Below are 17,392 nucleotides of genomic sequence, written 5' to 3'. Positions count from 1 at the left end.
CTGTATTTGAGCTATTGCTCCAGTCTTACTGCCATTGCTAGATAAGGCTGTTGAAGAGCTGAACATTTTGATTCAGTGATTGACCTATTTAGATGACCCTAGGCATCAGCTCTGAGGTCACTGTAGAATTGTAAACTAAGTGAAGACACGGACCCCTGATAATGAACACTGGTGCACTTGTACCACACATCCTTCAGTTGTAGGATGTGTCAGCCTCAGTACAGTCAGAAATCCCCAGATATTTTTTCCAAGTGGTAAATTACTGCACTTCTCCACTGCAGTAAAGCTTTGCTCTGTCAGAGAGAGCATTCTCTTGTGAGATGTGTGCAGAGGGGGCTATGTGACAAGTGAACTATTTAAAGCAACCCTGACTTACACAGCAGTAGTAACAGCAAATGGACTAGTCTTCAGCAAGGGTTTTTCTCAGAATAGCAACAGTATGGTTCCTATATGGCAGCTGCATGGTTCCCATTAACTAAGACATACGGCCAGTTGCATCTTTACATTCTTGAGCACTTTATGTGTTTTTTTACCTCATTTTTTTCCTTACCAATATGACAGGCTTAAGGTGCCAAGGGTGGCATGCTGTGCACACCATGCCACGTTCATCTGTCTGTCACCAAATTAATTCACAGCAGGAGAGCTGAGCAGTATCAGTTTTAACGTTTGTTTTATTAGAAACAGCTCAAAGCTCTTTACAGCTTTAAGTATAATAGCACCAGTGCTATTATAAAAATGATGTCGGTGCTGCTTTGAATTTTTTTATGCGGACACAGACAGGGACAAACAGGGAAAACAGTAGATTTCATGAATAACAAGGGTGAGTAAGGGGAGAAGCTAATTGCATAAAAACTCCGTAGTATGTTTAATTAGCAGGCACCACTTAAGAAACACAATTCCGATGTTTAAGCTTGACCTTTGGTTCTTCATTCCATTTTGTTCTAGGAGGCTAAAAGATAGAGGGAGAAAGTTTTCAGATTTACACACATATATGTATTGTGTTTTATGCAAAGCTTACACATTTCAGATTTACTTGCTATAAGTCACAGACTAACAAAACTATTAAATCCATTTTTTATTTTGGAAAAAATTGCCATGAAGTTTCAATTAACATGAAGGCTCAGGCGCTTAAGCTGTACAAATTGATATGCAGCAGTTGAGTCATGACAACCAAATTCAAATGATAGGTAACCTGCATTAGATTTAAATTGTGATGGAAGTTTAAATTTAGTATACTTAGGAGCAAACGGCTGGTTGGGTTATTGGCTCATATGCTTGGGCCTGAGAGCTGAAGATGTGTGTATCAATATATGTTAGGATGTCACCTTTTGTTTTAACAGCCAGGTTTGTTCATACTTGAGGAGTCTAATAATAGCTTTAAAATGTAATACTTTCAGTATTACATTCTACATCATATACTAGGCCAGAGGGGAGAAAGAAATTATCTGTGCCATTTGATGACAGTTTATTGTGGACCGTCCCATCATTTGACTAATCTCCATTCATCATGTTCTTGGTTAACATAATTAAGCAACAAGCACCTAGGAGACAAGAAGAAAACCCTAATCAAGAATAAGGCAGGTAGCGTGACAACAAAAAAATCCCTACATAAAAGAATTAAAATACAGAATACAGGACTCTGTAGTTGCTGCTTTCTGCTTCTCTCTTAGTTCTGAAAGATTTGGAACCAATTGCTGTGGAAGAGAAGCAGCCATGTTTCATTCAGGCTGAGAAGCCTTGTCTAAAAGGAAACTCCAGATGCCCAACTTTTTGTCCTCTTCTTTGGATTTGGTTTTGCCCATCTAGGAACTGTGGAGTGCCAAGTAGATGCCATCCGCTGACTCCACTGTCCTTGATCAGCAAGGCTTCACCAGCCACTAAAACGTAGGCACTGACAGATAAAATTGGAGCCCACGTGGGTGAACTCAGTGGGCTCATATCAATTCATACCAACTCAGTATATCACTGCAGTAGTATTGCTTTATTGACCAGGTCCCACTCTGATTATTTGCATATACCAGATTTTTTTTATTAATAGATGTTTCATATCCAGTTGGATTCCCAGGCATCAGTCCTGCAGCCGATCTTTTCCTGTGAGGTGCACCAAGAACTACCTGGTTTTCAGTTTTCTCAAATTTTCAATCTGTAGTTTAATAAATACAGCATTTCATATAGTTTTCTGCTTTTACCTTTTATTTTCCACATTATGAAGTATACAGAGTATACAGCTCTTGTATATGTAAGAAACTAGTGTATTTGATGTTTCCAGCTATGTTTTCCTGCTGAACTGTGAAACATAAAGCACTTGTTGGTAAAGGACAGGAGTTAAAGCCGTTTGTGTCTCTGCAGTGAGACTGACTGATGTCTTACTAGGCATCCTTAGCTTGTGTTACTGGTAACGTGACTTAAGGTTGTGTACCGAGAAACACCAAGGAACATGTAAAAGTTTCACTCATGAAACCTTGTGGAGGCAGAAGAGGAGTGTCCATAGTTCAATACAACTGCACTGCAGTTCCCTGCAGTGTGCATCTCTTGGTGCTTGATGTCTGGAATCACACAAAGACTGACATTTAGCCACTGTGCATGCATTTAATGAGTCACGATACCCACAAAAGCATTGTGAACTTTGCTTTCTTTCCATCTTTGAAGACCAAATACCTCAAAGGTCTTATTTCAAGGCTGAGAGACAGTAAATTGCATTCAGGACCTCGCAGGAGATTAGCTTTAATTTTTAGCTGCCTCAGGCATCATCACTGTAGCCAGAGGGTGTGCAAAGAAGTATTTTAAAATAGTATTTGCTACAAGCAGTGTATATGGAACATACTTTCACCAAAAATGTGTTTTGTTTTGTTTTTTTCCCTTTCCTAAAGAAAATAAGGTCAGTTACCACCATTTTTGTGAAATCACTATTAGACTGTCAGGTACCAAAAAGAAACAGAAATGCTGGAATTTATGCCCTCACCTTTGTGCATTTTAGCAGAATGAGGAAGTTTCCATATACACAATTGATTAAGTTTGGTAAAGATCAATCTGGAGTAGAGCAAAGTGATTTGCAAATTCTGACCAATGCAAGAGACTGTCAGGGCTCTTATTCCATTATTCCTTCATCCTTCTCACACAAAAGTCATTCAGGCAAATATCTGATGCCTCATTGGCATGGTTTCAAATGATTCAGGTGCTGTAAAGGAATACAAGGGCTACTGTTTCTATTTCCCTGAGGCTCATGCCACAGTTTTCCTCTGTTTGGCAGAGGGTTACTACCAGAGAAAATTGCCTAGTCATTGCAACTTCTATCATTGTAATAGTTACATATATTCCAGGCTCCTAATGCTGTTTTTTTCAGTTCACAAGCTGAAGAAAGCATTTTCAGAACAAAGCTGTGGTTGCTGAGGTCCTTATTTTAGGCATTCCTCCTTTTTAGTGCTTTACTCCTAACCTGTATGCAGTGTTGAAACCTTCCCACTAGCCCATCTCCACTCTTGTGTAGCTGACTGATGTGAGACATTCAGAAGATGGCCCACTAGGGCCAAGTGAGGAATTGAGAAAAGTGGAGAGAAGGAAGATATGAAGATATTTAATGCTAAAGAGAAAGACAAAGATGTAGTCCTTCTGCAGTGAAGGTGCAAGAGAGCCCAGCAGCTGAACAAGTACTTTCAACTTGACCGAAGTTGACAAAGCCTCATTTTTTCATGAGTTTATGAGTCATGATTGAGGGAGTAGCACCAGAGTCTGAAAAGAAAATACGGTAGTTAAACTTCCTTGGCCTTTTAGATTCTCTACATTCTTCCTGAAAAAATGGAACGGAATGAGACACTCACTTACAAACCATATTAATCTCTCCTATTATTAGGGTTTGACTACTCTGTAGTTTCTGTCTTACTAGAAGAAACAGGTTGGCTGCACCAGGGAAGACAGGAGTCACTTACATTGATTTCTTTCATGCAGGCAGCAAAATCTGTGAGATTATCAGTGTCCGCTATGCTTGACCCAAATTATAACATTACACAGCACAAATTACTCTGTAGAAGCTGACTGTAGATAGCTTGAAAAATAATTGATTTTTTTTTTCAGTGCATCACACTATCAAATCATAGTTTAATATTTCTTATCCCCATTCCTCTTGCACAAAATGTATAGTAATTGCACTTCATAGTACATTGTCTGGTTTGTCCAGATTAAAGTAGTGGTTCATCCTCCGCTGTCCAAGGTTATGCTTACAACTCTCCTTAACAGATTTTCCCCAGATATCTTCTTCTCTGCTTGGGAGAATAATTAATTGCCACTACATACTGCTAAAGAGCCACTGCAGTGTTTTTCTCCATTCTGGATAGTTGTTCCCATGTTTTATTGCTTGCTTTCAGGAGTACCTTCTTTTAACAAACCAGGACTTAGTCATGGTTAGTGATTGGCTTGAAGAAACATTACATTTTCTGTAGAATCAAAGTACTGTGCAGTGTTACTCAACTTTCCACTTAGTTATTGATCCCAGGTTTAAAGATGAATGAAGGGAAATGTACGGCAGAATCACATTTTGCTGCCACCGTATATACCTGCAACTTGCAGTGTGATAAAAAGCAGCCAAAAGTTTAAGCCATTGTAGAGGCCACTTTGTTCAAGGTTCATTCATTTTTTCCTATCTTTTATTGGTGGCCTTCATCTTACGTCTCTGCATTGCTTCTTTATCAACGGTTGCAACCGGGCTTTACTACGAGTCATGGGCTAATAGAGCTGAGGCAGTAAAATCTGCAGGAAGAAATGTCACAGTAAGAACCAGGTCCCCCTCGGAGGACACAACCCCAGCTGCTGACAGTGCCAGTATCTGAAATTCTCTGGGTGACTGGGTTCATCGTCATTATCTCTAATGAGTATACAAAAAAAGGCAATAAAAAAAAAGGAACAGATTTCCCCCACACTCCCCTGCCTTATTTCATCAATGGCTTAATTACAGCCTCATTATATTGAGGAGACATCACATATCCTATCTAGGATCTTTACACTAAAAAACAAACAAACAACAACAAAAAAAAAACAACAAATTTTAAGACATAATCCACATTCTTTTTACTTTACTATCAACCATTATATGCATGCCAAGGACAGCTTTCAGAATAATGCCATCCATCCAGCGAATGAGTTTGTTTTCACTGCTTTTAATTTTGATCTTTGAACTCCCAGATGCTTTTTTATCTTCAGGCTGCTGGCACAAATATAACAATTTGGAAATGACACATTGGCTGACAGTCACTCAAGAAGGTTTTTACCTTTTCAGTCAGGTTTAGTTCCTGCTTCAGTAAAGATCATTTCAGACAACATGAACAGAAGCATTCCTGCCTACTCAGGAAGATGTTGGACCACCAGAAGCTGACTTTATAAAATCCTCACGAGCAAGCCAAGGGCCTTGTCCCATCCGTGGTACCGCACTGAGCTTTTGTTCTGGAACAAAGGATTTCTGTTTGGTTCAGTGAAGTGGAGACTGATGTCTTCTTCATCATTGTTCAGGTTTCACACAAAGAGTCTATTCTGCATGAATGGCTGGAGCAAGCAGAAAAGGGACAAAAATTGTCCCTGCAGCATGTTTCTGCTCAAGCATTGTAACCATGATAGGAAGCAGCAAGTGCTGCAGAAAATTTAGGACAGAAGAAAATGGCTAAGTTGTGTCAAAAGTATTCAGAGAGTCTAGGAATCTGCCAGCTTTGGTTTGTTCAAGCTTTCCTAAAGCGTTGCTATGCCTTGTATATCATTCTGCATTCTGTAAAAACTACAGCAGGATTCAACAGGCCGATACAATGACTATCTTAAATGCTGCAGTGACCCAACCCTGCCTGAAAAATACTACCCAAGTATTTTCAGCAGCAGTTGGTGGGGAGGTACATGTGCCATCATCTTAATGCTGTCAGAGGATCAGTGTATTGTGCAGCTGCTGGATCTAGCTTTGTTTCTGAAGAACGATGTGCTTCATCACTTTGAATTATAAGAAAAGTTGGGGGAGGCAGGGGTAGACTTAAATCTGCAGAAATCAATTATTTCCAGGGTTAGATGTGAAGTTACAGTTTTCCTGCAGGCAGGGTCTGGTTTCTTTTGCTCCCCCTGCTGCTTGGCAAATTTTATGACAGCTGATTTCTGCTTTACAACACCCTTCACAGAAAACAAAGTTCACAGAAAACTATACTGACCTGCAGGTACCTGAGGGGTAATTGCTATAAGGGAATGTCTTTGTGATTCAAGTCATTACCATTCTGATAAACAGCTTTCAGATATGTCTGTGGTCTAACATTTTTGCTGCACACAGATCTGAGGCTTTTTGCTTCATAGGATCACGGGATTAGTCATGTTGGAAAGCCCTCAGGAGTTCATCCGGCCCAGCCTCTGGCTCAAAGCAGGTCAGCTGTGAGGTCAGGGCAGATCTTCCTTCGAGCTTTACCCAATCAGGGCTTGAAAACTATACTGAAGAAAAGGACCAACCCTCCAGTCCACTTCAGAATTAAAAGACAAGCGAGCATATCACCATGCTATATCCCAACAGCTTGTTGTATAAGGAGAAGCTTAATCACCTCCCTTTGGACTGATCACACTTTCTTTTTCCTAAAAGGCATCAGAGAACCCCTCGAAACTGCAGGGGCTGGGTGAAAACTGCTTTCTAACATGATGTACAGCCCACATGGGATAGGATTCTGCAGGCCTGTTCTGTTAGGAGCCCAGGTTTGGTGTGCAACAAGCTTCCATAGCAAGCCAGTGACATTGGCCTCTGATCTTGTACCATGCACAGAAATTTCTGCACAACTTCCAAAGAATTTGATGATGGCTTGTAGCTGTATGCTTGAAAAACAAGCCTGTAAAGACAGGAGGCTTTTCCCACTTCATTATTTTCATCTTAAACTCATTCATGATTTCCTGTCAACAGGGAATAATGTCTTTATGATGAAATATATATATATATTTTTGACCACAGTAAAACTTGAAAACCTTTATAAACCTTTATTTGTAAATTGATAAGTGGTTGGGTTTCTTTTTTCTTTATAAGAATCCCATTGAATATTTTTCATGTTGTTCAACTACTTGAGAAACTGCATGGTAGAATGAGTGCTTCAGGAGGTATTAGGAAATTGTGTTCTGTTGCATAGCTACATTCAACATGAAAACACATTCCAACTAGAGCTTGGAAGATGGGTGTAACTAATTTACAGTAACTATTGCCATTGCTTCAGTACTAGTAGTTAATTATTTTTTTTACTGCCCATGATAAACATACAGAAGAAGAGTGCTATTTTCTGTAATGTTAAGATGCTAGAGTTAATTTTTGAAACAAGTCCTGGTACACAGACATTTAGAGGACTAAAGTTTCAAGGTCAGTGAAGGTATAGATTTATAATGGCCAGAAGAACAGCACTAAGCTCAAAATCGTTTTTTTGTTTTTTTTTTTACCCCCCAAAATCTTGCAAATTAAATGTTGATCAGAGGAGTTAACTCCAGTTTATCCACAGATTCGAGTTGGAACAGGACATTCTTTTGACTGCAAACATATCTACAAGAACAGCTCATCCCTTAAGAGTGATACGGGCTCTGTAATGAGATACAATTATAGAAGCTCTGTTTGTATGAGAAAGGCAGAGGCCATGGAGATGTTTAGTAGTTCAGGAGAACGGACTATGTAAGACTCTGGGTGTCTTTTAGATCTGTTTATTGCACACTTCAAAAGTAAAAAACATGTGGCATTCTTCCATATTAATAAAATTGATAAATTTAACTAATATTGTTCCAAAAATAATCAAAGATACAATTCAAAGCTGAAATGCATAATAAGTTGTAAAGTACATTTATTCAGCCCTCACTGGGTGTCTCGTACCAGAAGAGGTCACAAGAGGTCATGAACAAGGTTTGGGTTAAATTCCTTAAGATGCAATCTTCAAAATATACATAGAACAATATTTGGACAGTTAAACACCTTCCTCAGACAGCCCCACTTCTGCAAACATATCAAGTTCAAGAAGTGATAGGGATAACATATTTAACCGGGGATGGAATAGTTAACCTGCAAAACATACTTCCGTGATGAAACACAATTCATTTTTCTGCTTCAAAACAACACTGAGCAGATGTTTCCTTTCTCATTCCAGGCTGGTGTATATATAATCCATTTTTTAAAAAAATACTTATTTTAGCTTTCATAGCCTCTTTCTGAGAAAGAGTCTTATCATGTGTGTGTCATCAAGCGTTGTTTTTTCCAACTAAAGGTTGCACTGAAGCCTAGCAGTACTATACTGTTCATAGCTCACTAGAATACTCTTATCCTTATATTTATCAGTGAATGTCCCAAAAGACACACAGCTCTCCACAAACGCCTAAAAGCAAATTAATCTAGCAGCCTGCAGATTACTACACACATGGCAATAGCGTGTATTAACATAACATATTATCATGCATTATGCAGTGGGTCTCTGAGGTTTAGTAGCCCCTGTCAGCAACAGGAATGAACGGAAATAGCTTCCAGGAGACATAAGACCTCTGAAAAGGCCAAATGCTGGTAGCTCTTGAAAACAAGAGAACTTGTGCACGCAGCATCTGACAGAGTATCATAAACAGTCTTTTGTCAGTCATTTATGCAAGTCAAATACATGTAGCATGCTTAAGAAGAGGTTAAAGGTAAGTTTGGGCACTAGCAGCATTGTACTCCCCCTGCTGCAATAAAAATTCCATGCATTCTGTCAGGCTTGTTGACAGCAGAAATTTTGATGTGCCACGATGTATCATCTTCCAGTACGCCTGGACAGTGATTTTGCTAGCTGAGAAGAGCAAGGTTCCACATGGAAGTAAGCACAGGTACCTAACGAGAGGGTCCAAGTCATTACTGAAAGGGCTTGATTTTTGTTTTGCTTGTCCTTTTTTTTTTTTTTTTTTTAAATGCACAATTAAATTGAAAAAAAAAAAAAAAACAAACACCAATATTAGGTATTTTGTATACACAACATAATGCTGCGTGGGATAAAGGTACATCACTGCTGTCAAATGTACTTCTGGAAATACCGTGCCTAAGTAAGGAATGCCTAAAGCTGTAGCTGCCAGCAGCTCAGACCATACTTTGGGGGACGGACATCTCCTACATGTATTCTGCTCTTTCCCCACTCTCTGTGCCCTTTCCTCAGGCAATCCCCAGCAACATTTAGCCCGGAGGACAACACTAATCTAGCTGGAGCTTTGATCTCATCTAGAACAGCTGTACTGACTCTCAGGCAGCTCTAAGTTGACATTTTTAATCAAGTCTTTCAAATTTCACCGCCCTAGACCAGTTAAAGACACATTACCCAATAGCACAACCATTCAGATTGGTTGAAGTGATTAAAACATTTTCAGAAATTTTCAGACTAATGTTCATACAGAGATAATACCATAATAAATGCTACCACATGTACTCAGACCTGCATATTCTTTAGTGTTCTGTGCTCCTGCCTGTATCTCTTTCCTATACTTTTGAAGTGTTTGTCACTTCTTAGTTGAAGGCCCATTTAAATGATAAAAAGCTTTAATATCATCCTTTGCTCATACCATAAGAGAAAAAAAAAAAAAAAAAAAAAAAGTCATTTCCATTGCTAGAATTCCACAAGAAAAATCCTTACTTGCAAAGCATTAAGATGTTCAGCTGGTAAGTTCCTAAGTACGACATTCATTACTGTACGTAGGCATTGTAGTCAACTGCCGTCACAGCCTGAAGCTGCAGGGTGTAAATATGCACGTTGCTAGTCTGTGCCAAAGCTCTTAATGTTTCATCTTCACCTCTTGATTAGATTAAATGAAGCTATAAATGTAACCTTACCCAAGCCTGTTTATTCTATTTTTAACTTTGCAGACATACCCAGAGAGGCATAAGGGGGGGTGGGGGGAAGGAGTTAACCAGAATGCTTACCTAAGAGAAGGATGGGAGAAATACAGGTTGTAAATCTGTTCCCTAAAGCATTTCCTGATCTGAGCCCCAAGGAGTTGTAACTGCTTCCTCCAGTAGATCCCATCCCCAGATGGATGGACCACGCTGTTTCACTGACTACTTGCATCATTTATTATATGTCTCTTCTCCACTTTGCTTTCTGAGAATTATTTACTCTTTACCAACATAATCACAACTCCCAGCATCACAAAAAGCTATGACTCCATCCTACTTTAACATATCTTGTCTGTAGACAAATCAGTGGACAAAATACCTTGCCTACTCTGTATGTAGAGTGTTACTGTTTACCTGAAGCAGGGTTTAATTTCTTGCACTACATTTTGAATGTGTTTGATATAATACAGAAACTTCCCAGATTTCAAGTGTTCTAGAAAAAAAAAATTGCAGCGGTTTTCCATAATACACAGCATTAATTTATTTTCTTGAAGCTTAGTTCACTGTTGGTAATGAGGAAATCATCTGCTCATAAGATGACATAGAGGAATCTCTTAGCAAAGTGAAATTAGCCATCAACATTAAAAACAAACAAACAAAAAAAAATAGAAGCATGCTGAGAAATAGATAGACTGCCCTCCTGCTACCTTAGCTCACCTCCTGAAACTGCTTGTTCATGAGGGTAGCAACCACTATGATCCTTACCCACCAACTGCTGTGTTAGAAGTGTGCTCTTTGAGGCCATTTACCAGCACTGGCTCTGCTGATGGGGGTGGGACTGTAGTTTGCAACAGCTGAGGAGGGATGCCTGCATACCAGCTGGGTGTAAGTCATTACCCCTGATTGGCAAACTGGCATTCCTTCTGTCTGAGTTGGCTGCAGACTGAGTCTGTTCCTGCAGAGGCCAGAAACAAGCTTTAACTTCAAAGAAAACAGGATGGAGAGTAATGCTTTTGGTCACTTGTTTGCTGGCCTAACCACACATGCTGTTTCAAATACCTGTTCAAAGAAGGAAGGACTGCTGTATTTGCTGTTTGCTAGCAGTGAACAAACTTAGCTATTTAGCATAAATGTATGGAGTCTTGCAGTGGGGGTAACCACACTGCTTGGTAGGTTGCTAGTGGTATAGGGTAGTACAAGCAGCATAAAGGTCTTCGTTTTCATTAAAACAGCAAATTGCAGTTGAAGAGTGGACGTATTTATTTATTTATTTTCTTTTTTAATTGGACTTTGTAAATAGATTTGACGAAACATTCCCTCTGTGGTAGCTTGTGTAAATGACTGCAATCTGCCTAATGATGTTTGTGGCAGTGAAAGAATTTGCTCTGCCCTATACAGTTACTTTTTAATAATTGGATCCTCAACCATACAACCTTCTCTGCTCTGGAGTGTCCCCTGCACTTCAGATATGCCCTATACCAGTAGTTTGGCAGGGGGAGAGAAATGCTGACTGAAGAAAAAAAAATTTGCTCAGTTCATTTGCCGTCTACTCTTACCTTCTTCCACATACTGTTCTCTGGCTAGGCGAGGGAAGTACACTGCAAGATAGCTTCAAAGTAATAAAGTAAAATGAGAATAAGAATTGATTCTTACCCTAAGAAATAGGGAAGAAAGCTAAATACTGTTTTGGCAGGAACATGAAGTGTTTTGTTCACTGCATTGGCTGGCAGAATGAGAGACCTCCCACAGGTTGCTCCGTGACAGACCTTGAGAAACTTCTGTGGCCTGGATACTTTTAGGCTAAATAGAGAGGACAATCTCTGGCATACGACCAAAGAACAGGAGTGAAATACCAGCTGTCGTGGAGGTGGTAGGATTTCAAAGACCAGCTTTAAAAGCCATCTGAACGTGTATGGTTGTAACACCTGGACGGTAAGAAAAGAGCTAGATAGTATGATATTAGTTTATAGGATTAAAAATAAGAGTGCTGATGTGCATAATTTACCTAGCACACTGGCTTATAATGTGACAGAGGAATAATAGAGCATTTATCAGTCTGAGTTTTGCCCTCTTCACTCAACTTGCTTCATTAACATCTGTTTTACTGGGAAAATAACAGGAATAAATCGCTTTTTAATTGGCAAAACACATTAAATATCAAAGAGTAGGGATTTATACTAGTACTCTGGCATCCCTTCTTGCAGAAGAAAGTCCTGCAAGGGCTGTTGGTACTGGTCCGTGGTGAGGGCCTCAAACCAAAGCTGGAACCACCAGCTGCCAAGAGGTAGGTCCCTCAGCCTGGACTGAAGCACAGACCTAGGATTGACCCAAAGATTAAATGGCACGTACTACAGCTGTATTACTTCTTGCAGGCTTGTTATGGAGGTTTTCTTTCATGTATAGACTAAACAGCACACTCCAAATGACAGGATCTGGTGGATTTCTGGCCTTGAGGGCACCATGTCTGCATGGCTATGTGTATTACATACTATTGGTACTAGTATCAGCACTGTGTTTAACCTCCTAATCTTAGATTTAGGTCAAATCTTTGCACGTCGGAGTAGTTAAAATCTCTAGTTACAAAAAACTTTTCATAATCTGTTTAGGAGTATGGGTATCTCAACCAGCGCAAGTCCTGTAAAAATCAAGCTCGTTCCTGTTTTTGTAAGACCATTCAAGTGCAACTATTTGCAGGCACCATAAAAAAAATTTATATATGCATATGGGAGGAACCCGAAGAGCATGAAATGCTTCTGAAATGAACATGGTTCTTATGTACACTGACGTGGTCTGTGTCTTTGAATGCAAACTGAGCATACATACACTGTGTGTACATTAGAGTCTTACTAAATTTAAATAATTGAAAACTTGTTTAAATTGTTGCAAAAACATTGCTTTGAATACATTTCTTAATGCAAATTCATTCTGTTTATAAGCTTTGTATGCTATTGTTTATTTTCCACTATTTTTGATTGATCTGAGATAAGTAAGAATCTGTTTTCCACTCTTTGTTGAGAACAATAAAGTTGGTTGTAAGTTTTGTAGGGTTCAGCACCCTCGATTTAAGCTGAAGTCAGGAATTGGTGGTGGTTCAGGTGGCTCTCCCTACGTCCAGTTGCTTATTGGTTACAGTCAGACTGAACCATAACATCTGAATCATTAGAATCCAAGCACAGCAAACCAATATTCTGTTAGGCTTGCATATGTGTGTTATTTTTTACTGTGTCTGCTTCATAACCTGTTGAGTCAGGACTGTTGCTTAACATGTAAGTTTTACTTTCTTTCACTGGTCTTTTTGCAAAGAGGCAAAAGCCCTGGATAACATTTGAAGAGGGTGATTAAAAGTTAACAATAAAATGTGCCTGATTTAGTGATGGTGAAAACCTTAATCCTTTCATGCTACAGTAGAAAGGTAAACTTATTTTTTTATTATTATTTTTACTTTGTATCCATCTTCTTCCTTCATTTAATACCAAAAATGATTCATCAGTAGAGTAAAGAAATGTTTTAGATGAGAAGATCCTGTCTATTATTGTGCTTCTGTTCTGAAATGTAAACCTTTCTTAATTTTGTTCTTCTGGCTCTCCTTCCTAGCTCTGTTTTGTGATGTTTTGGACACCAAACGTATCAGAGAAGATTTTAGTTGACATAATCGGAGTAGACTTCGCTTTTGCAGAGCTGTGCGTCGTTCCTTTGCGCATCTTCTCCTTCTTTCCAGTTCCAGGTAAAAACAAGAAAACAAATACTCTGTAACCTCTAAGCAAATGCAACTTTGAGGTGTGGTCATAAGGTCTGACTTGGCTGTACATGTAAGAGTGGCTAAGTGCATACCCAGCGCACATAATAAGAACCATTTTCATCGAAGTCGGTATAGACCAAGACTATTTCCATCAGTAGTCAGGCTACAAAGGTTGCAGTAAGAGCAGTCTGTCTTAGGCAGACTTCTGACTGTCCAAAGTAAAACCTGAATTCTGCCTATTGGGGTTGACCAAGAACACACACATCAACAGCACGGTGCTATAGCACATACGAGCACCCATGGTTCCGCTACTGAGGCTGTGAGTAACTTCAATATGGCATCAAGGACTAACTGCACAAGAGCATTGCCTCCAGCAGTCTCCCCTTCAGCTGCCAGTCTGAGTGACACTTCCAGATATCATCACAGCATAAACAGAATAAACGTAAATGCCTCTATTCAGGAGAGAGACGAGCTTGGCAGCAGTGTTCAGAATGTATCCCCTCAAAAAATTTCTAAGTGCTGTAAACAAATGCTGCTTGATGTAGTGTAGCATAGATCAAAATGGACTGCCTAATAAATTGTTTCTAAGGGAATGGCTCCCATGAAGGGTTGCTGTCTATAACTGGCTTTTTTCAAAAATCACTAAGTTTAAGCAATTTGGGTATGAAATCTTCTTTATTTCTAGTAGGGTTTCCCAGTGTGCAGAGTTACCAGAAACAAGTTTAGTTTCACGACGTGTATTTCTGAACAGTACTCTCTGTACGAAAAAACTTTCACATGAGATGACTGACAATTGCTACTCTTGTGTCCCTTTTTCCCCTTCCTCTGTTCATGAACAGTGACAGTCAGAGCACACTTGACTGGTTGGCTGATGACTCTAAAGAAGACGTTTGTGCTGGCACCCAGCTCAGTGCTGCGGATCATCGTCCTCATCACTAGTCTCATTGTTCTGCCTTACTTGGGGTAAATCTCTCTCCTCTCCATAGAGATGATGGAATTGCTCTTCTCTTCGTTCCTGTTTCCTATCACTTGGTAGCTGAATTTGTCCAACTCAGAACATTTTCCCCAAATACTAAGCATAATATAAAGCCTAAACAGTGGCAATATCTGGAAAAGAAACATCTACAAATTTACAAGTGATACTTTGCTGTAGGCAGTCAAGATATCGATGCCCCTTCCGAAAAAATGCACAAATGTCAGTGAGGCAAAAATCTGTCCTACGAGAATTTATTTCCATTCTATTAAATGCACTGTTAAGAAATCTAATGGAAGAATATCTTGTTTATAATGTTAAAGGATCCGTTCTGTAGCATTCTGTGCACTCTGTACACAGACTTTAAATTCTGTGTTCAGCTTTTCTTACTCCAAAATTTGATTCAGGATATGTTTCTTTTACTAAATAGTGAAGCACGTTAAGAAACAAAATAAGTCCTTTAAAATACTAGTCGCTCTCTTTGCTAGTACATTATGTCTTTGAAGGAAATACTTCTAACAACATATTAATTCTATACACCACTGGAAATACAATTTTGAATCAGGTGTTGTCACACAATCATGACTAATTTTTTATTTATTTTTTTTTGGTCCTATCGACAGAGTTCATGGAGCCACTCTTGGAGTAGGATCCCTTCTAGCAGGTTTTGTGGGAGAATCCACCATGGTTGCAATAGCAGCCTGTTATGTCTATCGGAAACAGGTAAGAAGTAGGCTCTGCAGGATCTGGTGAAAGCAGTTGATGGTGGACTTTATTTCAGACTAAAAGTACATTTTCAAAATGTAACTCCCCAGCATCCCCACTTTTTTACTGACCACCCTGCACAAGGTGCATAAGAAAATAGAAGACCTTGATCTCTGTCATGATTAGTCTGTTACATTTTTCTTGAGCACCAAAGAGCCTGAACACTTTGAAAAAGCTATTCTTGGCCTGTGGTTTCACACCATATATTTGTTCAGACTGACCTTCTGATTGTTTGTTACAGCGGTAGCTCAAAGAGTGTTTCTGGCAAGGGACATTGTGCTTAATTTTTTGCAGGCAGTACTAGTAATTGCTCTGCCAACCTAATTTATTTCCTTACTGGAATTAGTATGTAACTGACACCATCATCTCAACAGCCAATGTGACAGTGGCAAAGCCAATTAGTAGCTGTACGGCTCAACTTGTTTTCACCTAAAGTGGCAATAAATGGGCAGCATTTGAGAGCTGTAAACCAAGTGTTGTGTAGACACCTCTGAAACTTTGTAATTCTGATATGCGCAACTCTGCTGAATCAGTAATACCTGTGGGGTTTATTTTGTCAGTTTTACAAGTGTTTTCTGTAAGACTAGTCAGCCTGCTGAAGAATGTATAATAAGGAACAGATGCTTCAATTTGTTTTGTAGCGGGACTAAATACCTCTTAGCTTTACTAATCCAGGACATCCTGGATGAATCATAGGACTCTTGAATGCCCTCCCATTCCTGCTATCCAAAAATATTCTAATATTGCTAGGCTTTGGTGAGGTGGGGGCTCACAGTGGATCCAGCAGTAGCAAGAAAGGCCAGAATGCTCACATCTTGAAAAATTCCTGAAGTTTCACATTTGAAAAATTAAGATGCCACCTCTCTCTTTCCCCCTAAAGCAACTTATCTTCTCTGATATTTTGTTTGCTTTTCTTTTTTTATAATAAAAAGTCTGTGATGTAAAAGATTCCAGATGCTTTCTTCCCTCCAGTCACACTGAAGCCTGTCTTGGATGTCACTTAGCATAAGAAGTGCCTCCATCATTGCATTCATGTTAGAAAAGAGAAAGCTGAGCCCCAGAAAGGTTATGGTAACCTTCTAAGTTAAGACAACTTGTTAGTGACAAACCAGGAACATGACACAAGTGTTCTAGCTGTTTGTAGTCTACTCTAAAAAATACATGACTCCTACCTTGCTTCTCCTGGTGCCCAAAGTTTGTAAGCCTGTGTTCACAAACAGCATATTTGTATGTTTATGCATGGTTGTTTCAACCTAGAAAAAGAAGCGGAATGAGAATGAAACAGCTGCAGAAGGCGAAGACTCTGCTATGACCGACATGCCTCACACGGAGGAAATGACAGACATCGTAGAAATGAGAGAAGAGAATGAATAATAAAGGGGATGCAATTGTTCTCTACAGGGACGATTGGAGTGATACTTCAGCATCTTGTCGTCTCTCATACTTTTTTGTTTGTTTGTTTTTATTTTTGTAATAAAGAGGCCTTGATTTAAAAGGTTTCAGATAAATTCTCTAGCATACTGAGTATGCTCACACTGATGAGGGACCTAAAAAGAGGTCTTTGCTTTTTCTTTTTCAATTGAATTTGTTTTCTCACTCCATGCAGACATAAAAGATACAATTGCATCGCTGTAGAGTCTTCCTTACTTATGCATCCACCTTCTCTGGACAATCTGCATTTGTCAACCAAAGCCCTGCTGTGTGTGTATGCGTGCGCGTGTGTGCACGCACACGAGTGCCACTGGCTCAGTGCTACTGCCATAATCCTACTCCCTCCCCTTTCTTTTTCCTTCCTTTTCTTCATGAGAAATGTTAAGGAAAAGAAGTTTGGAATACAGAGCTTTATTTTACTTGCTTGAAAATGACTTTGCTACATAAACTAATATACTATGGTGAACTATATCTTTTGTTTGGCCTCGTCACTAGAGCTTATACTGCACAGGGTACAACGCAGGGAGGAACGTGTAAGTCTCCGCATGGAAAGTGGAGAAAAACAGGCTCCTCTCTCCTGTTAAAAGTGTGTGATTGTGTATATACACACACAGATACATAAACAGAGACATACATATATATATTTATATATATATGCATACAACAAATAAAA

General features: G+C 39.3%; 1 protein-coding gene across 1 annotated transcript in view; it reads left to right on the top strand.

The window, feature by feature from the left end:
• The window catches only part of ANKH (ANKH inorganic pyrophosphate transport regulator), a 99,032-nt gene extending 81,842 nt beyond the window's left edge, over positions 1 to 17,190 (top strand). Inside the window, exons 9-12 of the mRNA XM_068670823.1 lie at positions 13,406 to 13,535; positions 14,390 to 14,513; positions 15,147 to 15,246; positions 16,546 to 17,190. Coding sequence (XP_068526924.1) covers positions 13,406 to 13,535; positions 14,390 to 14,513; positions 15,147 to 15,246; positions 16,546 to 16,662 — 471 coding nt within the window. The 3' untranslated portion in view covers positions 16,663 to 17,190. The remainder of the gene's footprint in view (positions 1 to 13,405; positions 13,536 to 14,389; positions 14,514 to 15,146; positions 15,247 to 16,545) is intronic.
• Positions 17,191 to 17,392: the final 202 nt, after the last annotated feature.

Source organism: Anas acuta, chromosome 2 (assembly GCF_963932015.1).
Source record: "Anas acuta chromosome 2, bAnaAcu1.1, whole genome shotgun sequence".
Taxonomy (NCBI): Eukaryota; Metazoa; Chordata; class Aves; order Anseriformes; family Anatidae; genus Anas; species Anas acuta.
Note: the sequence above shows the minus strand (reverse complement) of the source record. Positions and strands in the feature narration are given on the sequence as shown.